The sequence below is a fragment of the Berghia stephanieae genome, chromosome 3 (assembly GCF_034508935.2).
Source record: "Berghia stephanieae isolate SIO BIC M18660-M18661 chromosome 3, UCSD_Bste_1.3, whole genome shotgun sequence".
NCBI lineage: Eukaryota > Metazoa > Mollusca > Gastropoda > Nudibranchia > Aeolidiidae > Berghia > Berghia stephanieae.
In genome coordinates this window covers 71,443,805-71,471,013 of record NC_088362.1, presented here as the reverse complement: position 1 = coordinate 71,471,013, position 27,209 = coordinate 71,443,805, and the positions used below count along the sequence as shown (strand labels likewise).

At 34.7% G+C, this 27,209-nt stretch overlaps 1 protein-coding gene across 1 annotated transcript in view; it reads left to right on the top strand.

Moving 5' to 3' along the window:
• Positions 1 to 27,209, top strand: part of LOC144968377 (uncharacterized) — a 102,781-nt gene that overhangs the window by 50,553 nt on the left and 25,019 nt on the right. Inside the window, exons 3-5 of the mRNA XM_078906662.1 lie at positions 13,634 to 16,055; positions 18,341 to 18,511; positions 19,151 to 19,270. Of these exons, the coding sequence (XP_078762788.1) occupies positions 13,671 to 16,055; positions 18,341 to 18,511; positions 19,151 to 19,270 (2,676 nt within the window). The 5' untranslated portion in view covers positions 13,634 to 13,670. The remainder of the gene's footprint in view (positions 1 to 13,633; positions 16,056 to 18,340; positions 18,512 to 19,150; positions 19,271 to 27,209) is intronic.

Genomic DNA, 27,209 nt, shown 5'->3' with positions numbered 1-27,209 from the left:
CTAAATCGCCATCGAGTAAGATAACTCCAAAAGTATCGAATCTATTATTACCAGAAGTATCGGGACTAAGGCTGCTTGACAAGATGGGAGTCCTCTGAATCGATCAATATTTGAAGTTAAAGGTTTCTGGCCAAAATTCTTAATAAATGTGTTTTGCCAGAACCATGCAGAATTTAGCATGGTGAGAAATGTCAGACATTTGGCAAACCGTGGCATAATTGAACACGAAAAGATCAGGTGGAATAAATGTTTAAAAAATGTAAGATGGAAGAGAGGAAAATGATAATAATAATAATAATAATAATAATAATAATAATAATAATAATAATAATAATAATAATAATAATAATAATAATAATAATAATAATAATAATAATAATAATAATAATAATAAAGATTGATTGTTTATGTAACCACTGAGCTGTGGTTGGGTGATATGGTGGAGTGGGGATGAACAATAGAAGAAAGAGAAGAAGAAGAAAGAGAAGAAGAAGAAGAGGAAGAAGAGAAGAAGAAGAGAGAAGAAGAAGAAGAAGAAGAAGAAGAAGAAGAAGAAGAAGAAGAAGAAGAAGAAGAAAAGAAGAAGAAGAGTAGTAGTAGTAGTAGTAGTAGTAGTAGTAGTAGTAGTAGTAGTATGTAGTAGTTAGTAGTAGTAGTAGTAGTAGTAGTAGTAGTAGTAGTAGAAGAAGAAGAAGAAGAAAGAAGAAGAGAGAGAGTAAGTAGTAGTAGTAGTAGTAGTAGTAGTAGTAGTAGTTAGTAGTAGTAGTAGTATAGTAGTATAGAAGTAGTAAGAAGAAGAAGAAGAAGAAGAAGAAGAAGAAGAAGAAGAAGAAGAAGAAGAAAGAGAAGAAGAAGAAGAAGAAGAAGAAGAAGAAGAAGAAGAAAGAAGAAGAAGAAGAAGAAGAAGAGAAGAAGAAGAAGAAGAAGAAGAAGAAGAAGAAGAAGAAGAAGAAGAAGAAGAAGAAGAAGAAGAAGAAGAAGATAGAAGAGAAGAAGTAGTAGTAGTAGTAGTAGAAGAAGAAGAAGAAGAAGAAGAAGAAGAAGAAGAAGAAGAAGAAGAAGTAGTAATAACTTTCCCAATATTGACCAGCATTCATTCACATAGCTGTAACAAGAGTCTGTGAGTATTAATTCTGCAATAGTGGTCATCACAGCTGCTGTAGGTTTCGTTTAGTTCATGCGGGTGTTCATGTGCAAAGAGATATAGATAGATGGACTGAGAGATTGACAGGTAGTTAGATAGATATATAGACAGACAGATAGATATATACAGATATACAGATAGATAGATAAATAGATAGATAGATAGATAGATAGATAGATAGATAGATAGATAGATAGATAGATAGATAGATGGATAGACTATAGATAGATAGATAGATAGATAGATAGATAGATAGATAGATAGATAGATAGATAGATAGATTGACTATAGATAGATAGATAGGTAGGTAGGTTCTCGTAGATAGGCACAAAACCGCTGGACTAAAATGTAAAAGGAGCAAATAACAGATTATATAAAATGTTGAACCCCTCCTTTCATTTTACCGAACTCTGTGCTTTGTAGTCGTGTCAAAGCAGATAGCAGATATAAGGTGGGTAAAAGCAGTGGATATCTACAAAAATACACGGTTTCATTCAAATTAAATAGATTACATGCCGCACATCACGGCATAACGATCAAGTAAAAGCGTGAAACTAAATTATTGAAACAATCCATTCAAAATTTTGATCATTTTTTTTTCAGAATATTAACGAAGATAGACGGATGATTGAATGGATCGAAATTGGCACGATTATTGGATACATGAGTTGATGGATGGATGAGTGCATGGATGGAAGGATGGATGGATAAAGGATGAATGGACGGAGAGATGGAAGGATTTGCTGGATGCACGAATGGATGCATGAATGGACGGATAGAGAGAAGTTTTAATGGAAGGATGATTGGATGGATCGATGGATGGATCGATGAATGCATAGATGCATAAATGAATAGATGGATGGATAGATAGATAGACAGAGATATGGATAGATGGACGCATGGACGGATGGGTATATGTTTGGATGGATGAATGGATGGATAGATAATATATTGTTTGATGTTTAAATTGATGGATGCTGAGATGGATGGACGGATTGATGGAAATATAAGTGGATGAATAGATGGATGGATGTATGGTTGAATGGATGAATAAGGAAGTGGATGGATGGATGGATGGATGGATACATGAATGAATAGATGTTTTGATGAATGAATGGAAGGATTGGTGATTGGATGACATACTCCCCTATCCCCAACACACAGACATATGTACTCTGTCCCTCTGTCCCTCCACAATTGATATTATTATATTATTGTCTGTTCTATAAAGTCTCCAGAGGACAGTCATGTATTTGATATGGGGTGTGTTTGAAACACGTGTCAAATTCAATAAATATACCACACACTACAATGGCAACAATTATTACAATGGAAAGATGTGTGTGATGCAACCTGGCATTGACATATCAGACAATCCCTAGGCCCTGTCCACCTCCTGCCCCCCCCCCCCTCTCCAACACACACACACACACACACACACACACACACTCACACCAAATTAAAAAATACAGGAAAAGTGAGGTAAATAAAAAAGAATTCCGGCAATACAGTAAATCACAAAATTCTATGGAGGGTTCCATAACCAAAGTGGTGAATCATTCCCTGTCCAATTAGACCAATTTCATAACCGATCTAGTTGTCAGAAAAATGTCATGTGTTTCAAATGAAATTATAATAAAATGGTACAATGGCAGAAAAAAAAATAAAAATTCGAGCAAAAATGAATACAAAATACAACAGCTTTTAAAAAGTGATTATATAAACACATAATGTTTTAGGATCAAAATCCTTCTGCATTCTAGAGCAAAATCAATTAAATCGGCGTTGCTTCATGTAAGATCCAGCCAGACGGGAGAAAAGGGCACCAGTAGGATTAAATTATGATGGCGGAAAATAATTTATAACGTTTTTATCCTTTTTCTTTGTATTTTTTATTTATTTTTTTTTTTAATTATTTTTTTTTTTTTTTGCTGAAGCTGGGTTTTGAGCCCGATAATCTTCTTTTTAAAAGTTCGTTGTTTTTTGTTGTTGTTTTTTTTAAGCTGTTTGGTTCGATAATTGTTATAGTCTTCAGATCGTAGTAGCATAGCAGTATTCACTATGACACAGAACATTAAGAATGATTGTGAGATTATGATGGTTAGTGCTTTATGACTTATCATCGGCCCCATTGGTCGATAAATGGATAATTGGAAATATTGACATCTTTTAGCTATGTCAAATTAATTGGAACTTAAAGTCAACTTAACCCTTGCCATTTACTGGTTTGGGCTTCAGGCAACGAAATTATTGCACATAATCAGTGGCACGTGAATTCTCCTTTTTATGTCTATTCTTTTTTAATATATTTTTCACTTTTTTTCCTGCTCTGATTAATTAGTCTCCGATGATACCCTTTATATGACTTTTTCATCGAGTTAATATTAATAAGAAACGACATTCAAACAGACATTCTATTACCATGGAAACCATTGTTGGGTTTTTTTTTCTGATCAAATGCTTCGTGCACACGACTGTGAGAAAATGTCAGCGTAATGTTGAAGGTCATGATGAACTGACAACTCTGTGTTAATATTAACTGATTCTTGCACATTTGCATTTCGATTTCCGATCGGCTTTTCTATCGCAGCGCGAACTTGAGAACTCACGCTTAAAGGATTTTGAATTCATACCCATCGTATCGTATCGTATCGTTTAAGAGCTAAGATGTTCTAAAAATGTTTAAATGCTCTGGGTAACTTGTATGCATAGATACAATTTCTCAATTATATAAACAGCATCCGATGTTAATTGATAATATTGGGTATAAAATAAAACCTTTGGAATTTCGAATTCTCTCCCAAATCGTGCGCTTCTCAAGATTGCGCTGAGATAGAGAAATCGACCGGAATTCGAACGCAAGTGAGCAAGAATCATGTCATATTAGCACGTAATGTAGCAGTACCGACGTGTACATATATGCAGGTCTGACATTCGAACTCAATTATTGGCCTAGTTTTATATGGTTGTTATGGATAATATTTTGCGTCATTTTTAAGATTTCCATTTCAACAATGAGACCATAATGAATTGGGTTATCAGACCTGCAAATAAGTGCACGTCGAGCATTACCATAAGTGATCAAAACGTATTTATCTTTTTTATAAACTGATTTGATTGTCTTTCATTACGCTGTATTGTGGACTTGTGCTTTCTATATTTTATTATATTATTTTTTCACACCTAATTAATTAAGGCCCTTAACTCTCTTTGACCGACTTTACCTAATTTTCCAAATATAAAATTGATGCCTGCTGATATAAACATCCCGACGTGAACACAGATATCCAATTATCGCTGGGTGTACAGAGGGGTAAGAAAAAAAAATTAAGACTTAACCCGTAACAGAGTTCGACTCTTTTGTTTGTGAGGCGGGTACTCCATCATCTGAGCTATCCTGACCCCTTTCAGAATAAATGCTTTTATGGATTATTACGAGGCATAGCTTTACTATGTACAAGACATATTTGTCTGATTCAGTGATAAACTATATCGTTTGTCCTAGGCCTGATAAATTTAACGCAAACAGGAGATGACAGATATCATTAATGATGAGTCCAGAGTACGACAAAATAGATTATTGTTTTCATTTGGACCAAAACATCTTTTCTATCTATTTAATCATATTGATCCCAAACTTGTCAAAAAGTCCCAAGTCAATACACTTGTATGAAATATCAAGTTTGAGATATTTTGACAAAGTGCTGGTCATCTTTATCAACCGATCGTTGAAAGTAAAACTGCCCAAGCCGAAATAAAACACTATTTTATGTTTTGTCAGAGTGGGGCTAATATTATGGCCGCCGATTTAACCAAATAACTGCCGTACTGTCGAAAAGAAAACTCGGATTTAAAAATTTATCCAGAAACTCGTCCTTCAACTATGGATCGATTTAAATGACCCTCCGCTTGGCAAAAACTCTCAAACTCTCAAACGAAGTCGCGAGTTTGATAGTTTTTGGCAAGATGAGGGTCATTTAAATCGATCGATATTTGAAGAACAAGTTTTCTGGCCAAATTTTCAAAAAAGGTTTTTTCCAGAGTACGACAGTTAACTGGTTAACCTTGACCACATAAATCAACAACCTTTTGGTTTGTAGAGTAATCTGGTCCGGATATAATGTGAAGGGGAAATAACTGGGATTTCTTTTCAGTTTGTGTTTATTTAGAGAGGAGTGAGTAGTACGGGCGGCGCGGTAAGTATAATTTAGAAAGAATAATGGGTACCAGGCAATCTATGACACGAAACAGATTGTGTATAAACGTGACCAACTTTCTCAAAATGGATTTATGTCGGAGTGAACACTTTGATTAAAATTCAATTTAATTTTTTGCAGAACAAATAAGGTTTGAGTCAAAACAGATGCCTTTATTCTGCACAGTAAATCTTTTCTTTCTTAATCCACAAGATACTTACATTTCCTCAATTTCATCATTTTGACCTGTAAGCTGTATTATCTTCATTAATTACAGCATTTCGACAATATACCAGAATGACAAGGTTGCCAATGAATGAAGAAGAGAGTGATAGAGTAAGTGGCTGAATGATTGGGTGAGGGAGGCAGTGGTTGAGTGAGTGATTATTTACCTGAGAGAGTGTATGAAGGAGAGAGGGTGTAAACGATGGGGTGATTGAGTGAGTGAGAGAGGATGGAGAGAGGCAGTAAGTGGGAGAGTGAGAGAGAGAGAGAGATACCTATTTAAGAAATACAATTCGAAATTACAAGAGAGGGAGGGATAGAGAGAGGTCATGAAAAAATAGAGAGAGAGAGGATATGGGAAAGAAAAAAATAGATGAGAGCAATCGGTCCTTTGTAAAAGGTCATAGCACATATTTTATCCTTTAGCGCTTAACGTATGCACATTATGCATCTGCACGCACACACACACACACACACTCACACACACACACACCCACACCCACACAAATTATATACTCACACTTTCGCCTAACCTTCCTTCCACCCTTCCCCCTCCTCCCCCCCACCCCCCCCCCCCCCCCCTCTGCCCCACACACATGCATACTCACACTTTCGTCTAACCTTCCTTCTACCCCCCTCCACACACACACACACACACGCGCACACACACATATACACGTGTCTCCCCCATGGCACCTCCCAGAATCATACATGCATAGAAACACGCACTCATTCTCTCTCTAACGTCTGCACCACAAAATACATCACAATCAAAAACATAGACTTGCATACAAATACGTGTTTATAGATCACCACCATTGCATACAAATAGGGCGATATAAAATCTACTGACGCCAGTCCAACAAACGTCATTGCATAATTTACATATTTGGTGAGAAGAAGAAATACATTAAAAAAAAAACAAACAAACAAAAACACCCATTACATTATGTGCTTAAAGCGCTTTACAATGGCTCTAAAGCAAACAGCTTCACTTGACAAGGCATGCCGCTTGTATGATGCCTTTAGATTTATTTTTAAGACAGAGGCAACGCTAATTCCCACCACCATAGGGAATTCATAGTTTAACACCCATCTCCAATAGGACTTGGATTATACATCACAAAATCCCATTCCTGGGGACATAATAATAATATTATCGTCAAAATAACAAGTCGCCATCTTGAACAATGGGATCAATTCTGCTGTACTCTGATTGAAAAAAAAAGAGACATTTTTAAAACTTTGGACAGAAAACTCGACCTTCCAATATCGATCCGGTAAAATAACCCTTTATGTCAAAGAAGACCCAGATTTGAGAGTTTTAACGGGATGAGGATCTTTTTTTACTGTCGACACTTGAAGAATGAGTCTTCTGGGTAGAATTTTATTAATTATCTATTTTGGTTTTCAGATTTCGAACGAATTCTGACCCATCGCGTCAAATCGGTACTGTATCGGGGTGCGGGTCATTTAAATCGATCGATACTTTGAAGGATGAGTTTTCTGGCCAAATTTTTAAATACGAGTTTGTTTTTTTTTTCCAGAATACGGAAAGTTAACTGGTTAAACGCTGAAAATTGAATTTACTTGGTTGAGTTGAGATGAGAAATAATCACTAAAGTAGAAACATCAAAGATTTAATATTACTGATTATATTAGCGCTATTTTGAATTCCTGTTTCTACAAAAGTTTCATCAGGACGTGATAGCAGTTTGAGGCGTTCTGTCACAATTTAGGTCGTGTTTAACTCTTAAGTGGTAGGATTACATCTGTACCACATTCTACTGAATTACTCAATCTTTTAAGAAGTCACATCCATTAGTCTTCAAAGCTCATCCATGATTTTCACTTTGAATTCCAGTCTGAGCATCTGGTTCTCCCCATTCTTGTACCATATTAAGTACATGAAAGTGATAAATTAAGGAACAAGCACGGGTGTAAGATAACATCTGAAAAAGCGTGCATGAAACAGTGCAAGTCAAAGCAGAGGAAGAAAAAAATGCAAGAAAATAAAAACATCCCTAAAATCCAGCCTACCATCACAAGATAAACATCATCACAAAATTTCATCTTGTCCTGTCGAAGCAGGCTAATATAAAGGATGTTTTTTCTTGTATCTTTCATTCTGCTTCGTCTGGTAGAAATGTGAATGGGTTGATGTTATAATTATGCGCCTAGAGCGTTATTGTATAGAGGATTGGGAGCAATTTAAATAAATGTCATTATTGTTATTATCATTCTTATTAATATTATTTTATTATTATCATGTAGTAGTAGTAGTAGTAGTAGTAGTAGTAGTAGTAGTAGTAGTAGTAGTAGTAGTAGTAGTAGTAGTAGTAGTAGTAATAGTAGTATAGTAGTAGTAGTAGTAGTATATATATTATTATTATTATAGTATATTATTATTATTATTATTATTATTATTATTATTATTATTATTATTAATAATAATATTACTAGTAGTAGTAGAAGTAGTAGTATGTAGTAGTAGTAGTAGTAGTAGTTAGTAGTAGTAGTAGTAGTAGTAGTAGTAGTAGAGTAGTAGTAGTAGTAGTAGTAGTAGTAGTAGTAGTAGTAGGTAGTAGTAGTATAGTTAGTAGTTAGTAGTTAGTATATTATTATTATATTATTATTATTATTATTATTATTATTATTATTATTAATAATAATAATAATATTAGTAGTAGTAGTAGTAGTAATAGTAGTAGTAGTAGTAGTAGTAGTAGTAGTAGTAGTAGTAGTTGTAGTAGTAGTAGTAGTAGTAGTAGTAGTAGTAGTAGTAGTAGTAGTAGTAGTAGTAGTAGTAGTAGTAGTAGTAGTATATTATTATTATTATTATTATTATTATTATTATTATTATTATTATTATTATTATTATTATTATTATTATTATTATTATTATTTTCCATATTTTAACGTGTTGAATAGGTAGGTTAAAAATGTTCGGTAATGTCAACATTTTACATATTGTAACGCTTCGTTTTGTAAAAGTTTTTATTCTTATGAGGGAATTTTTACTTTGAAAGAGTGTTTATAAGAAACAATCAATGTTGCCGTAAGAACAGCGCCTGTTGAGTTAAGACGAAGTTATTTGTTCAAGAACACAGAGCGATACCTCCTAATTACGAGGCGGGGGCCAAATGCCTTTGCAACGCTGCCATATTGTGTCATACTTTACATACCGAAATAAGTTTATAAGATACAGGAGTCTAACTATAACATTGAAAGGAATGTCTAATTTTGAATCTTGATCATAAATTAAGAAGAGATGAATTAGATATATGAATAAGTAAATAGACAAATATAATTATAAATACATAAACGAACACCTGTCGTATTTTTATCGTGTTGAAAGAGAAGATTTTATAGGCACGAGTTTTAAAATAGAATCATGGATGATGTTTTGAACGTTTGAATTGTTTTATTCTCACAATGGAATGTTTATTTGTAGTGGGGCATTCCGACTTTTAACGTTGGTATGTCAATCCCTCACAAACAGGGTTCTATTTGAAGCTAATATAAAACAATGTCTTCCCATTTTCACTGGAAAAAAAATGAAAAATGCGAAATGTTATATAATGCTATATCTACTAAATACGATCAAATCGTTATACAAGGGGATTCAAATCTTAAACTATAAGGCGCTATTATATTTTCTTTCGCGGCAAAGACAATGCTGTTACAAACCAGGTATTTATTTGATACTTGAGTTTGGTGAGAAAATGTGAGTAAACTGTAATAACGAGACTCAGTTATTCAACACTCAAACCTTCGACAGATTCCACAAGACCACAAAGTTCCGCTCGGATCCAAAATCACATAAAATCTCTCACCATATTCTTCGTGAAAACAGTTGCTGTTTTAATTCGGTAATATTAGATAAGTAGGACTGTTATGAAATTCTATTTAACAGTTTAAATGACAGCATGTTTAAACCGGTTGTATTAACTTTGTTCAGCTGTTATGTGGTGTTTCAGATTGTTCTTTGAGATTGTTCACTGAAAAATAAATTTCCCACTCCCTTAGTGTTTTTGTTGATCATTGGAACGTTTTCATAGGCAATGAAGATTATATCAAATATTTATATTATTACAAATCATTAACCTATTTCTCCCTGTCTCCCCACCACATTCTCTCTCTCTCTCTCTCTCTCTCTCTCTCTCTCTCTCTCTCTCTCTCTCTCTCTCTCTCTCTCTCTCTCTCTCCCCCTCTCTCTCTCTCTCTCTCTCTCTTTCTATATATAAATATATATATATATATATATATATATATGTGTGTTTGTGTGTTTGTGTGTATGTGTGTGTTTATGTATATATGTAGGTATGTTTGTATGTATGTATGTATGTATGTATGTATGTATGTATGTATGGATGTATGCATGCGTGTATGTATTATTGTATGGTATGTATGCATGCGTGTAGTAGCTGCTATGTAGTATGTAGTATGTAGTATGGATGATGATGGATTTAGGGATGATGATTTGTGTATGTATGCATGTATGTGCTTAAAATATATTATGATATTTATTATAGTATATAAATATAATAATATATATATAATTTTAACGCACACAGATACAACAAATCATCCATCATAATCCATCATCCATCCATAATACATCATCATCCATACATACATATAAACATACATACACGATGCATACATACCTGCATATCCATCCATACAAAAATAAACTAAAATACATATACAAATACCTACTATATACATAAACACAAACAAACACAAAACACATATATATATATATATATATATATATATATATATATATATATTTTAATAAATATATATAATATTATATATTTATATATCTTTTTATATTTCTCTTCTCTCTTTCAGTCCTTACCAGTGTTTCCCCCTCTCTCTCCCTCTCTCTCTCTCTCTCTCTCTCTCTCTCTCTCTCTCTCTCTCTCTCTCTCTCCTTTCTCTCTCTCTCTCTCTCTCTCTCTCTCTCTCTCTCTCTCTCTCTCTCTCTCTCTCTCTCTCTCTTTCTTTCTTTCTTTCTTTCTTCCTTTTTTGCTCCTCGTGACTTTGTTTTCTGATTCCGTTGATTATAATTCGTAGATCCGATCTTAGCTTCTTAATCTGTCTACATCAACGATCACACATTAGTAGGCTCGGTCTGATCGAACGCAATTCTTGGCGTGATTTAACTTTGCTGTTATGGATTATATTTTGAGAGGGTTTGTGAATATTTCTACAACAATTAAAATAATATAAAACAATCTAGGTTTATGAACAGTGCACCTTCGTCTTCACCCTTGTCTGTTCATGCATATGTATTTGTGACCAGCCATAGTACGCGTGTCGTGTCGTTGCGTGTGTGTGTGTGTGTGTGTGTGTGTGTGTGTGTGTTTCTGTGTGTCTGTGTGTGTGTGCTTATTTAGAGAGAAATGTTTTCCACACTGAAGTACCATATTCGTATCAGTTCAAAAAATTGAAAGACTTTTATGTAATCGATTTCGCCTAGAAAAAGAAAGATTCTTTTCTCTAAATATTTTATAAAACAGATACAATAAATATATAAATACAATATGTAAACTAACGACTCACTCTGTTCATCCTTAGAGGGACATATTCTTGAATATCAATCTCAAATATGTATTGAAAAATGATTTAACTCAAGCGGCAGCCACAATGTGGACTACAAATTGAGTGTAAATTTTCTTACTAATTGAAAATAAATAAGATACCGATAGTGACTTTCGAACCCGGGTTTGAAGTGGAATATCTTATCAACTCTACCGTCTTGATCCTTAACAATCTAACGCATCGGGTAACTGAGATATCGCTCGGGCTGTCACGACTAGGGTTTTGATCAGGGTGAAAATTCTCTCTTGTTTTGTATTATTTCATTATTCTTCTCACACAAGACTTCATATTACGGAAGATAAAAACCGCTGGAAAATAGATTTGTATGTTTTATGCTGTACTCGTGTCTCTTTTAAACGAGAAATCGACAGCTTGATAGAGGGAAGCGTCAATCGTATCCCAAAAAAATCCATGTCTCGAACGAACAACAGCTAAAAAAAAACATCACCAAAAAATGCTTTTAAAACGCTCTCACGTCGATTTCAATTTTTTGGAAGAATTTCATTTTAACCTTTTACAGGTCAGGTTCGACTTCACTGTAATTTGCCTCTTTCGTCGATTTACGACTTGTTTTTGGTTTAAAATGTGGGATCTATTGTGACAACTAAGGAATTAATGAGATATTGTTATTTGTAGGAGGTTCAAATAGTTTATATTTGTGAAGTATGGGAAATGGCTAAAACAACAACTCAGTAGAAATTGTACGATTTTTTAAAGTACCAGTTTATCAATACCGAATGAAAAAAAATTGTATTTCAGAGCCGGAGTTTATCCCGGTTTCTATAGCTTGGAACGGAAGAAAGCAAATGCTTGTTATCCTTTGGATAGGACGCTAGTCTATTGAAAAATACTTTCCGCCAGTTCACACCGACCCAACTACTGGGTGGACAGAGGGGTCAGAATAAATTCTTGACTGCACCCAGGATCGATTTCGGTCCCTATCGAGAACCGATTTTTGTTTTGTATGAGAACACCAAAAGAAATACTAACTCTGACTTAGTTAATTTTGAAGAAGAAGTAGAAGAAGAAGAAGAAGAAGAAGAAGAAGAAGAAGAAGAAGAAGAAGAAGAAGAAGAAGAAGAAGAAGAAGAAGAAGAAGAAGAAGAAGAAGAAGAAGAAGAAGAAGAAGAAGAAGAAGAAGAGAAGAAGAAGAAGAAGAAGAAGAAGAAGAAGAAGAAGAAGAAGAAGAAGAAGAAGAAGAAGAAGAAGAAGAAGAAGAAGAAGAAGAAGAAGAAGAAGAAGAAGAAGAAGAAGAAGAAGAAGAAGAAGAAGAAGAAGAAGAAGAAGAAGTTAAGAAGAAGAAGGAGGAGGAGGGGGAGGAGGAGGAGGAGGATGAGGGGAGGAGGAGGATGAGGAGGAGGATATGAAGAAGGAGGAGAAGAAGAAGAAGAAGAAGAAGAAGGAGGAGAAGAAGAAGAAGAAGAAGAAGAAGAAGAAGAAGAAGAAGAAGAAGAAGAAGAAGAAGAAGAAGAAGAAGAAGAAGAAGAAGAAAGAAGAAGAAGAAGAAGAAGAAGAAGAAGAAGAAGAAGAAAGAAGAAAAAGAAGAAGAAGAAGAAGAAGAAGAAGAAGAAGAAAGAAGAAGAGAGAAGAAGAAGAAGAAGAAGAAGAAGAAGAAGAGAAGAAGAAGAAGAAGAAGAAGAAGAAGAAGAAGAAGAAGAAGAAGAAGAAGAAGAAGAAGAAGAAGAAGAAGAAGAAGAAGAAGAAGAAGAAGAAGAAGAAGAAGGGGAATCAGTTTTGGTTGTAAAAGGGTTAAAATGTAGGGATGGAGTTTCACCCGCTTCATTATTGATGAAGACATGGGGGCATTGGATCAAGTTTCTATCAAAAGAGTGGCATTAGAACAGATTATAGCATCGATCAGGAAAATAGTTGGTTTGGGGGAGGGGGGAGATTGAAAGGGGGAGGGTTGGAGGTGACAGGCCTTTCGTGTTTGGTTTATCATGTGAAAGCGATTAATGGATTTTTTAAAAAGTAATTGTTTAAAATGAAAAATATGGATAGATGTTTGGTCAATCGCTTCTATATGGTGATACGTTAAGACGACAAACAACGAAAATCGTTATGTTCTTTCAAGTACAGCATGGACAGAAATCTGACAAATCAAAACGTTTAAAATTCTTATCTGCTTTTGTTTTGTTTTTGTTTTTTGTCCAATCTTTCAAGCGCGTTTGGAAAGCTTTCTATATTTAATAACTTACTCAACTCATTATATACCTACATTTAAATAAACGTGATAAATGATAATTAGTATTATTACGTGCGTAAAAAATGGGCGTTTCTTTTTCAGTCAACAACAGAAACAACTTGTTTGCCTTTAATTGAAGTTGACTAACCTTGATTTCTAAAAAGAAAAAAAAACACAAGAAGGGATACTAACGACTTCTGTTTCTATCAAGAAAAGAGAGACCAATGAATATTTCAATCTTTAATTGATGTTATTTTTTTCCCTCTTCAGCTCCGCCACTGAAAGGTAATGGGAACTAGATTGCCTCATGGAATCTCGCCAAGGCCATGGGAGCCGACAGTTCCAGTACTCTAGCATCCCAACCTCACAGAGATATAAAGCATCATCATCATCCTTGCTATCATCTCAAGGCCCAGACTCCCCAGCAGGAACAGCAACATCTCCATCATCATCAACCACTTACAACGACACTAAAACCCATCGACGTCAAAGAAGTGAACCGGCCACCCCATCTGTTAAACAGCAAACATCGAGTGGAAATAGAACCCACCTCCCCATTGCCGCTGGGAACAACACTATCAAAAATCAACGCACGACTCAATCGAATAGAACTTCAGCTGATGCACGTTCTCATCAAGAAGCCTCAAAGTCGTCCAGCCACTCTAGAAAATCAGACAGATCCTCCATTAGCGCCAGTAGCAGCTCTCCATTCTCCTTATCCAGTCAACTCCCAGAGGCTGGGTCTTCCCTATCGCCAACTCACTCGCAAATACCAACACAAATCAGACCTCGGTCTAGTGAGCCTTCTTCTCGCTCCAAACAAAATGACAATTCTAACACAGATAGGTCGGCAAGTTCAGGTACCCCTCACTCAGGAGTCAAAGTTGAAAGGTACCATAGTGAGTCTAGAACGAGACATTCTAAAGATGAACTTGATAAGAGAAGAGATACGTCGAGAGATAGCTCGAATCATCGAGACAGTAAAACCAGAGATAACACAAACCGGTCTTCAAAGCAACATAAGGCAACCGAAGATCCGGAGGTGTACGTCTCTACATCGAAAGAGGCTAAGAAAGGAAAGCCTTCGCACACTCCAAAAGTCAAACGAAGACCTAGAAGCTCTTCTGCCTCTAGGCAATCTTCTAGCGACGACGGTGGGGGCAGAAGACGTGAACACAGCTCAAATTCCTCAGAAAAAGATGCCGAAGTTTCAAATCAGTCATCGAAATCTTCATCATATAACGAATCATCTATGTCTTCAAGGTTGCTACCAGAAACGCCCACATCCTCTAGAAATGTTTATGACAAGATAACATCAAAAGAAAGAAACAATAGGATGGATCATTCGAGTGTGAGGGATGATTCTGATGTACGTAGTGTGAAATCTGAAAAAACTACTAGATCAAAACGTGCTACGTCTGCTCCAAGAGAAATTAGAGCAGCAAACGGTCGTGATTGGAATGCAAGTGAAGAGAGGAAGAGTCAGAGCAAAGGGTCTGCATCGTATCATCAACTTCCCAGATCCATAACAACCTCTATGCAAAATAATTCTTCCAAAAAACACAAGTCATTGTTAGATGTGTCTAAAAAAGCAGAGCCTAACGAGGAAGAAATTTCATTAAAAGATTTAAACAGGGCCCCGTTTGATAAGTACAAAAACCCTAGGTATTCGTATCAGACTTTAAAAAGTTCAAAATCTGTACCAAATTCCTCAGATCCGTCCAAATTGTATTCAAGATCTGAAAGAGACGTCCATTCGTCTTCTTCAAAATCGCCAAAATCACATCATCGAAAACAACTTAGTAATACTAGTGATGTGGTTTTGACTTCAGACTCAGAGAGATCAAATAGAGGTCCCTCAGTTTCATCTGCAGAGGAGCCCCTTCTTCCGAAAGGCCACACAACCTCAAGACAAAACTCCGACCCAAAATCAAATCGGAGAACTCTTCCCACTCCAAATGTCCAAACATTTCCAAGAATGAAAACTCAGAAAGATAGTCCCAAGAACACAGCCCAGACGTATCCAGTTTCAACGGCAACAGTAGACCGGCACCAGACAGGGAAAACTCAGTTTTTATTAGACAGAATTAGAAACATCTCTTCGAATCAGCTCACTTCCCAAGAACCATATTTCTCCCCTCTCCATCGTATCCCCAGCCAGTCCTCTTTGTCATCCGACAACAGATCCGAGGTATGTCTTGATCTGCCAGATATGCAAGAGGACACAGACGAATATTACAACACAGGTCTGAAAAATGACTTCAAAATCAAAACAAATTTCCCAGTGGCTGTGTATGAGCCCATTAGCCCAGTGACCCAGCCTAGTTTATGCAAATCATTTCTAAAACACTTCTTCAAATTCCTCATATCATTCATTCTCGTGTGGCCTCTACTCGTCATTATCATTATCTTAGTTCCACTTATCTTTCTCATGAAACGATTTTTCAGTTGGTGTTGCTGTTGCGGCAAAAAACTTTGGGGTCAGTGTTGTGTTTGTCTGTGTCATTCTCATCTTTCAAGTTCCGAGTCGATCTGGTTGGGCAGTGGGTCCAGGTCTACTCCTGTGGTACAGAGTCTCATCGTTATACAAAGAGGTTTAGACACAGAACGGATACGTCATCTCATCGACTCTAGGATTTTATACGTGGAAAACAGACGTGGCAGAAAATTGTATCCAAGATTTACGCAAAAGGTCTGTTTGAATGTATGTCCCTAAATTATATGTATAAAAAATTATAGAAGTGAACAGTTATGAAGCAGCCACTGGTGTAAGTTTAAAAAATCATCATCATCATCATCATCATCATCATCATCATCATCATCATCATCATCATCATCATCATCATCATCATTATCATCATCATCATCATCATCGTCATCATAATTATCAACATCATCATCAACATCATCATCATCATCATCATCATCATCATCATCATCATCATCATCATCATCATCATCATCATCATCATCATCTATATATATCCAAGGTTACTACCAGAAACTCCAACATTTCAGATTTGTATAAATTCACATTGTTTTTTGTTTTTTGTTGCTTTCATATGAGAACTTCTGAGGCAAAGAAAACACAGGTTTAACATAAGATGAAAATTTTCGAGCAAAGTCTAAATACTTCATATGTAAGTAGTTTTCTGAACAGATTTGTCATTTGTTGGAAAATATATACATAATTGAGAAGTGCATCCTTATGGTGAATAAGTTTATTTGTTATATTATGCACATACACACAGGAACACAGGTCCTACACATACAGACATATATGAATATATATATATATATATATATATATATATATATATATATATATATATATATATATATATATATCGGGTAGTCACCAAAATAAACGCGCCGCTGTTTATTCGATCCTCTCTATTGTAAAAAATTAGAAAGATACATTTTTTCACATTTACTACTTTTAGAACTATTGTTTGTTAATAGAATTGCAAAATATCAAAATATTTGAATGAGAGGCTGTATTCTATTAATAATAATATAAAATCTTGTAACACCATCTAAACATTTCGATATCGGCGAAAAGATAAGACGCGCAAATTATTGTTGCATGTGCGCGTTGTAATTCTTTAAAGAAGTCACTTGTTGCTATGCCTGGGAAACTCTATGCAAATCCAGTTACATATCTGTCAAAACCGTGCTAAAGAAACCTAGTGAGAAAGAGTTATTTTATGCTGGGAGGAGATAACCATTGAGGAAATTTGGAAATGCATTTCGAGTTGGAAAAAGAGATTTACGTTGCGTCATTAAAGAGGACTGTGGTGTTAAAGTGCTAACTCTGTAATCGTTAGACCAAAATAGGTATGTGATTGTGCTACATCGACGAATTCTTACATGATGAAGAGAATTTTGATGAAAATGATTAATAGGGTGTCATAGTTAGTGTTTGCTAAAAATGGCAACAAAAGTTAGGATCATCGTCATTCAACGTTCTGCAATGTTATATCATTTTTCTCTGGTATTGTATTTCTGAACACGGTTTTAAAACATCACTGTATATTTTTGTTTCTCAATTCATATTCATAATATTTTGATAGTCTACGTATAAGGATTTGTTATATTTGTCTGTTCAATATGAATAAAATGTAATGAAGAATCTCAGAGATGCAAGCCAACAAAGAGTGGTGCGTTTAAAAAAAAAAAAAAAAAAAAAAAACAATGATATATAACAACTCTAGTTTCAGTGAACGCGTTATGTTAATATTTCGTATAAATAGAATCTAAATTAAAACAATTTGTTTATTAACCAAGTACAATTAGATCTTGATAAACAAAGCATGACTTGCTTTTAGCGTTGTGAGTTTTTCAGCAGGGGGATGGGGGAGGGGTCAAGTGAATACGATGCACTGTTTTAATTGTAACCTGTACTTTATGTCTTACATATATCTTGCATATATCAGTTTTTCATCGCTGTGATAGGGCACCAAAGGCCACACTATTGGCCAAATTTATCTATTATTAGTTATTGTATTGTATTGCATTGTATTGTTTACTAAAAGTGCAAACGTTGACTTATTTGATCTTGATTGCTACTATGTTTAAATTCCCTGTCGGACAGAAGACATTCTGCGGGGAACAATACTTGTTTACCACCGCACCAATATTAATAAATCGCAAATTTCAAAGGTTTGGTATCCTGTGTTGGGTTGAGAAATTTTGTCAGCTTGATTAAGTCGAGAAACAAAACAGGAGTCTACAAAAAGAAGGCGGGACTCACTCAGGGGTGCCACGCACAGTCGGCCCGTACCCAATCGAGTTCCACAGAAAAATTTGCACGCCCTTTTTTCATAATTCATTACAACTAACAATGTTGAATGTTAAAATTTCCTTTTCCAGAGCAAATTTTAAAGAAGTTAAGAAAATAAGCGGTAAAGGGTTTTTTTTTTAATTACCTTGTACTTTTGTATCTGGTCCAATCAATTCTTTCCATCTTTCATTCAGATTGTCAAATTTTGTTGTGGTCAAGCTTGGGTGACCGATCGGTCATTTGTGACGTCAAACCATGTGTTTAATATGCCCGGGTACATTGAGACTTTGGATGACCTCCAGCAGTTTATTTCCAAAATGGCGTCAGAACCTCTCTCATTCAGACATCCCTTGTGGGAGGTGCAGGTAGGTCAAATGTATGAAATCATAGTTATGCAGAAATTTGAGACACCAGTATTGACATTACGGTAGTTGTATGTAATTTTTGCTGTATTGTTCCATTATTTATTCATCGTGTTCCTTTTCATTATTGTCATTTGTCATGATCTTCATCGTCTTCATCATCATCATTATCACCATCAATCATCATCATCATCATCATCATCATCATCATCATGCCATAAATGTTTTTATTTTAATTTTCCTGTGACACACACTCACATAAGCACACGCACACACACACACACACACACACATACATACGTTTTTTACCCATTTGACTCAGACGGAATAATCATATTGGTAAAATGATGATGATGATGATGATGATGATGATAATAATAATAATAATAATAATAATAATAATAATAATAATAATAATAATAATAATAATATAATAATAATAATAATAATAATATAAGTAATAATAATAATAATAATAATAATAATAATAATAATAATATATAATAATAATAAATAATAATAATAATAATATAATAATAATAATAATAATAATAATAATAATAAATAATAATAATAATAATAATAATAATAATACGATTTGTATATCTATAAATGACTGTCATGCATTTCGTATTTGACCAGGTCCTACACAACTTCCGTGAGCCACGCGATACGGTGCTCCTGTTCAGGATGCACATGTCTATGACAGATGGCGTGTCCATGGTGCATGTGCTGCAACATGCTCTGGTTGACTCTACCAAGGTGAGTCAACGCTTAGTGAAAAGTCGTGCTGTTTTGCTTTGATTTTCGGTTTTTTTATTTATTTTTTTTGTTGTTTTTTTTTTTTGTTTCTTTGCTTTTTTGGGGTTTTGTTTTTTGGTTTGTTTGGTTTGTTTGTTTGTTTTTTTTTGTTTTTTTTTTTTGGGGGGGGGGGGGGTTGTTGTTTCTTTTTTGTTTGTTTGTTTCTTTTTTTTTTTTGGGGGGGGGTTGCTTTATTTTGTTCTTGTTTTTGTTTTTGTTTTGTTTTGTTTTTTGTTTTGATTTTTGAGGTTTTTCTTTTCTGTCTTGTCGTATGACACTCTTGAATTGTGTAATTTTTTTCTTTTCTCTTTTATTTGTTTGTTTGTTTGTTTGCTTTGTTTTTTCTTTGCCTCTTTTCGATACGTTTCTCTTTATTGGTGGAAGTGGGGGAAGGGGGTGTGGAGAGTGATTTTATGATTTTTCATTTATTCTTGTATATTTTAAACGTTTAATTTTTTTTTCTTTAGAATTATATTTTGTCTGCCGATGATGTTAACAGTAGTTTTAGAGAAAGCACTGAAGTGGATAGCTTTTACAATTTGTATTTGATGTCTCTTGCTCGTGGACGTCAAACTGGGTCAGCTAGTGGTATGCTAGTTAAATACTTGATATCTTTCCTTTCTCGCCGCCGACTTCACAAGGATTTTTGGTGACCGCTGCATTTGGCGTTAGGATCCATAGCCACTGGTCTCTACTCTTACTGACCAATGTAAATTTACTTCATGTCGGTTACTTTGTATTCGTTCTTGGTGCTCCCAATGTTGGAGTGGGGTTGAAATTCAGAATAAAATTCTATACGCTAAAATCAAGAATCCAATTTGGGAGATACGCTTTCACCGATTCTGTCCGCTAAGATGACAGTTCGCGTATTTTCGTCTTTGTAATAGACACTTAGGTAACCACGCCTCTCGGGCAGTCGTCATAATGTAAACAATGGCAGTGATTGGTTGACATAGCAAACTACACAGGATTTGCTATCCACGGTTTGTGTCTAAGTAAAATACCCACTGTTCTACAGCTTGGTCAATAGAAACAACACAGAAAACTATGTGTAAATTCAAACGTTTAGAATATGATCAAGATAATTGTGAGATAACTGGTCATCCATTTGGCGGTATAAAAACAATAACAATGATCAGAGAGAGAAGTCGATTTCCATTCAAGTTATTGTTTATAAACAGCGAATCATGTTTGTCCGAGCACGTGTGAAAGTGTGTCACAAATTCAGCTAAAAATATTATTGGTTTTAAGTGAATGCATTTGTCACCAGCCAAGGCAACAAATGCATTCACTTGATTGACTTTGAATTCGAATTTCTAAATTCAAGACATTTTTTGTAAAAATAAAAATATCAATAATACGACTTTTCTTCTTTATTAGCGATAGACTGAACAAGCATGTCAGTTTAATGACACAGTAATATGTTTGTGTAAACGTTATGTCTTTATACGTTACTACTAATAAAAATTAGCATAATAGGGACATTCATTGATAATCCCAAATCACATTTGCCCCTTCAGTTAATTAGCTCTATTTGCGTGGCTTTCTGAAAAGCTTAGTGGTAAGCTTATTCCTGATTAATGTAGACAATTATTAACTAAAGTACTCGTCTATAGGCATTTTTTGTCGCTATATTGACCTGAACTTGTTATATCATAATTATGGGCGGGTTTAACGATCCTAAAAACAAAAACAGAGAAGGCACACTAGCGGCTACTGCTACTGCCACTTTTATTTCTAACTATTTAAAAATTCAAATGTGGTCACGGTGATGTCTTGCCCAAGTTATCTGTACTTGAATAACGATAACATTATGTAGGCCTAGCATCTAATCCATAATCAATAAACCAACATTAGGGGCTGGTGTTAATTTTTAGCCTACGTATTTAAATGACCCATTTATAGAGGTGATAATTGACCAAAATTAATACTTATTTATCGTTTATTTTGGCCAGACAACTTTTGCTTCAAGTATCGAGCTGTTAAGATTACCTCTAACATTTCGAACAAAAATCTGAACCTCGACACTTTTTTTTGGGATGAGTTCTGATCTTTGAAACTTTTGGACAAATTTTGGGTCATCTCACTCGATCGATATCTGAAGTAAAAGATGTTTTGTTCTGGCCAAATGTATGAAGTAGTTTTTCAGAGTACGGCATATTAATATATCATCCGGCAATATGGTGACTAGTATACCACACCTTTTAAAAAACAGAAATGATCAACCATTTTGAATTTTTCTGCGGTTTTATGGCCAAATTATGGTAAAACAGTCAGTCGGTTTATCTCTCTTGTCTCTCGCTGTGGGTGGGGCAAATGGCGTCTTTAAAAAGGCCCTTAAATGACATTCTATCATTGTACTGATATTACTTAGACGGTTTATATTTGTCAGATTGATAAAGACCCGTTTAAATATTTGGTTTTCAAATCAAATCCATAACATGGTTGCAATGTAGGGTTATGTCAAAATGCAAATAGAAGCACGATGATGTAAAACAATTCACCTCTAATCTTGGAAACCCCTATCGCTTCATAGTAAAATCATAATCGTTAAATAATGTTTGAACCCGGTCAATAAAAATTTCAGTCAACGACGACACAATATGTCCGCTTGTTTTATTATGGCAAATAAACAGAGGTTGAAAATACGGCTGATTGGCCGTTTAAATAATCTTTTGGTTGGTACGCATAAAAATAGATACAACGTAAAAATAGGGAATTCTCAAGTGACATGTTTGGGTGATTAAACAAATATTTTCAAAAATGACCACTAGCTCTATTAGATAAGGTGATTTCTTTAATAGCAACTTATTGGTTACGAAATATCTACAAATCTTACTTGTGGTGGAATAAAGATTATTTTAAGGCTGCTTAATTATTTTTACCGTGCAATAACACTCACTCTAAAGGTTGCGGTGTTAAGCAGTGCGCTAAAAACAAGTCATTTGATAAATTCAAAGGCATGGACGAATCCTATCCACGTGTCTACATAGAGCACTTTATTGACATTTTATCAAGTATGTTAATGGTATCTTAACAAATCACGAAAACATGGCATATTCAACTGCAAAAAGTATTTCCGGGGACGTGAACATCACAGATCGTTTCCATGCTTACATCCCCAGAGGCTGTTCATTTACCGCTAACAATTTATTTGTACTTATAAAATGATATGTAGGCGTATTTTCCTATCTATAATCAATAACACCAGGGGCTGATATTGATCGAGCCCTCGTATTAGAGCGACCCATTTATAGGAATGTTAATTGTCAGATCTGACAATCTGCGACAAAAGTATATATCGGTTGCGAGAAAAAAAACCGGAAAAGATTAGACGCCTGCAGCCGCCAGTCTATAACTTATACAACTCTAAAATACATGTCTAAAATTTTACCACACTCAAACCCAAATATTCAAATGTGTATATATAATTTTTCAACAAAAAAATGATATTGGAAAACTTTAATTCCACGATTATGTTAATAAACAGGCCGAAAAAATGCCATTTCCAAGATTTTGGACATGATTTTCAAATTTTAATGTGATCTTTCGATCCCTCATTTTCATTTATGACTGATTCATAGCATTTTCCCATGGTCCGATTGCTTTTATAATATCTTAAATAGTGAGTCGATCCCATCCATTTTGAACTGACTCATTTGTGTGTAAAACGTTGTAGCGCCCTTGTTAACCTTCCATGACCAATTTATCTGAACATGTGGAGAGCCTCGAAATGCACTGCAAAACAATGGAGGTCATTGATTTAAGACTATCCCTCCAGAATGCAATATGCATCATCAACTGCATCTACCGACCGCCAGCAAACAAGAAAAAGAAAATTAGATTACCTGATGTTAGGAAAGAAATCAACGAGATGTTAATATTGCAACACAATCAATACTCGGCGATTTCTCAAGACCAGTGGAATAGTTCTCTCATCGAAACGCTTGACAAATATGCGTCATTCCAAACATGGACCGTCACGAACCGGAAGTATACTCCGTGGTATACCTCAGGCGTTAATGACGCTAAAACGAAGTGTCGGAGAGTAGAAAGACTGCTGAAAACATCAGGTCTTACCATTCATCGTGTACTACACAAGAACACATTTCGAGTCTGGCAGATAACAATAAAAAAACCAAAGACCTCATCTTTTCTTTCATAGTTCGAAACTTCTAATCCTGCAAACAATTATGATTTATTGGTTTTGTAATGATCAACTTGGACGTGGAATGTGCACTTTATTGCCATCTACAACCAAGAAAGCGACTTGCCAAAAACCCCCATAAAATCCTGCGACCTTGAACCCTTACCAGCACAGCTTTTGGCCAGCTCCATCAATACATTATTACCATCCATTACATCAATTATAATAAATTCCTACTGACTGGCAAAGTTACATCGTGTTTTAAAAGTGTCCTCGTCAAACCACTTCTGAAGAAACAAACCATTAATGGACCACAATGTATTAAACAATTATTGCCCTGTGTCAAATTTACCTTTTTTGTCAAAACTTTAGGAGAAAGTAATTCTTATACAATTATCATCCCATCTTAAAAACAACAGTTTGGTACAACCTTTCCAGTCAGCCTACAAACAGCAACACAGTATTGAAACGGCCTTGTTAAAATTGTTAATGACTTGTTATCTAATGCCGATGCTAACAATATCAATGTGTTATGCCTTTTAGATCTTTCATCTGCTGTTGACACCATTGACCGTGACATTTGTTAAGAAGAAAAGAAAATATATTCGGCATAAAAGGAATTACCCTTAAATGGTTTGCATCATATTTACAGGATCGATGGCAGACTGACGTGGTCAATCATGTTCAGTCCCAGCAAGTTTTATTCAGTATCCCTTAGTTATTTACTATTCTTAATACAAACGAATGTCGAGCTGTTTTAACGATATTAAATATTGGAATATAAAACACAACTTAAAATTACACGAAAATAAAACTGACATCTTGATGTGTGAAAGGCGAGTATACTTAAATAGGAAAATAGATCAGCTATTACTCTCGGAAACAATAGAATTTTCCAATCTAGCAAAAAAAAAAAAAAAAAAAAACCTTAGCGTCATCATTGATAAAGATTTTCCATGACAAGCCATGTGAATAACACCATGCAGTCTATGTACGATAGAAATGAAAAAAATATGCAAAATTCGCCATTTAATACCAAAGCATATAGCAGAGCTTTTGATTAATTCCCTTGTTTTATCCAAATTAGACAATGGTAACTCCCTCTGGGCGGAATTAGCTAAACATAAAATGTGCAAGCCTTCAAGTTTCTCAAAATAACGCAGCCAAAACTCATTGTACGAAATAAACAGACATTCCCGTCGGCAACTCTCCTTCTCCGTGAGTTACATTGGCTTCCTGTGGAGAAAAGAGTTGCCTATGAGATTTGCCGTGCTATTATCATGTTTTGTTGTTGTTAGATTGAATTCGTATCTCTTTTCCATCAATACATGACTTACTGTAATGTGTTTTGTTTTATATCACTGTAAAGCACTAAGAGCCTGTGGCAACGGGATGAAGAGCTATATTATTATTATTATTATTATTATTATTATTATTATTATTATTATTATTATTATTATTATTATTATTATTATTATGTCCCCTTATATCATATCATATCACATCATATCAATACTGCGCAGAGTGAATAATGATAATGATGATGATGATGATGATGATGATGATGATGATGATGATGATGATGATGATGATGACGACGACGACGACGATAACAGCAATGACAAAACATAAGAAAGCGAACGCAAGGCGAACAACCAAGCAGACAAATAATGATAATACAATACGGATGTCATAGCACAGAGAAAACTGAAGTAGAAGGAAGAACGACAGAAATGGTCTTAGTGTTTCCAATCTTTGGGTATGACGAAGACAAGTAGTCTAATCAAGGTTACCAGGATTGCGTTTTAGTGCCAAATCCAAAATAAATAAATGGCTTTTTTTTTTATTTGACCCACCGCTTTAACCTGTTGACTCTCGTACTCCGGGAAAAAAACTCGCATTTAAACATAAGGCCAGAAAAGTCGTCCTTCGAATATCGGTCGATTTAAATGACCCTCGTCTTGGCAGAAACTCTCAAACCTGGGACTTCGCTGAGTTTTTCTAAGATGAGGGTCATTTAAATTATTATATCGATCTTGGTGGTTATATGAAGGGCAAGTTTTCTAGCCAAATTTTTAAATACGAGTTTTCCAGAGTACGGCAGTTAACTGGCAAAAGTGGGCATTCAGAGTGGCTCAGATGATGACCCTTTTATATTGTGTAGCTCATGGTATGAAATTAGGATTGAGATCCAAAATTTCAAATCGGTATTACGTCATCAGTGGTGAACTAAATGCGGAAAGTGATTCTAAAGAGAGAAAAAATGACCAGTAATGGAGAAATCTCTATTTATCACTTTAGGAAAATACATCTTTTCTTCCCAGCAAAACAGTCAAAATTACGCCAAGTTTCGTAATGTTCACTTAAAAATCAAACTTATGATCAATAGTCTCAAAACAGTATTATGTCGTGATAAACCTGCTAAATAGATACTAACAAAACAAAAAAAACAACCGCCAAGTTTCATATTTGTGGCCAGAGTTTTAATTTCCAGTTTGTCGTGTATCCAAACGTATTTAATACCACTTTGAGACAGAGGGTCACAGTTTTTGTTTAATAAGTTGAATGGGTATAGATAGTTATATAATATAGTGCAAACAAAACTGAATAAAGTTTATATCAGAATATCTTCATAGGCTTTTACCACGACTTGATACCGTATTAAGATGGAGGGTTATTTTTAATGAAATGGCGTTTGACATCGAAGATTTAGTTATTTCTCATTCTGATATGTGATAATTTTCACCATTTTTCATTCCACGATTTCTAACTTAATTCTATTTTATGACTCTATTTTATAAAATACAAATTAATAATAAGCAATGTTATTACCTTAATCAGACTTGCACACATCAACAGCTATGAAAACAGCGTAATTATGGGCTTGATTTACCTTTGTAATGGACAATAATTTGTGTTTGAGAGTATTTCCGTAACAATATTTTGGGTTATCAGACCTGCAAATAAGTTCACATTGCTTTAATCGTAAACAACTGGTTGCATGTTTCCAGAATCTCTGGAGTGGCAACCGAAGAATAAAATGAACTCTTCTTTGATATTGGTATTATACTTTTATAAAATCTAAAGTGTAGTGAGTAAAAAATGGTCATTATTTCACAAAAATTGTGGGTATGTCCTTAGTTTCGTTTGGCTTTTTGGCAAAAACATATCTGGCGTCAGTACGTCCAATGAATAAGAGATTAATCTGGAAGGGAAGGGGAGAACAAACGTCAGGAATGTAATTTTCTTGTGGAAAACAAACCCCCGTTGCCGTACTCTGACAATATACTTATTCTTTTTATTTTTTTTATTTTGGCCAGAAAACATTAAAATCTATTATTCCAAATATCCAATAGTTAGACTGGCACTTTATTTTTTTTTTTTTAAGTTCCAAATTCAAGACTTTTTGAAGTTTCATGTTTGAGATTTGTTCCATTCACAAGTTGAATGTAATTTCAATCGATTAATATTTGGCCATAAATATTTCTGGTCACAATAAAGAAATGCGTTTTGTCTGAAAACGGCACCATGGCCAGGAAGTCCATTATTCCTTACGAAACTCTTTTTAGCCTCGCCATTGTGTTGTGCCAATAAGGCGTAATACAGATCACATATCTATGTGGTGGAACACTAACACAAAGCTTTTTTTCAAATTAATCTTATTATTATTTTGGCTATTACACTTTAACGCACTCTAATATCTCCTGACTTGTCAAAGCCTTAATCTTCGTTGCATTTATTTGAAGGCTTTTA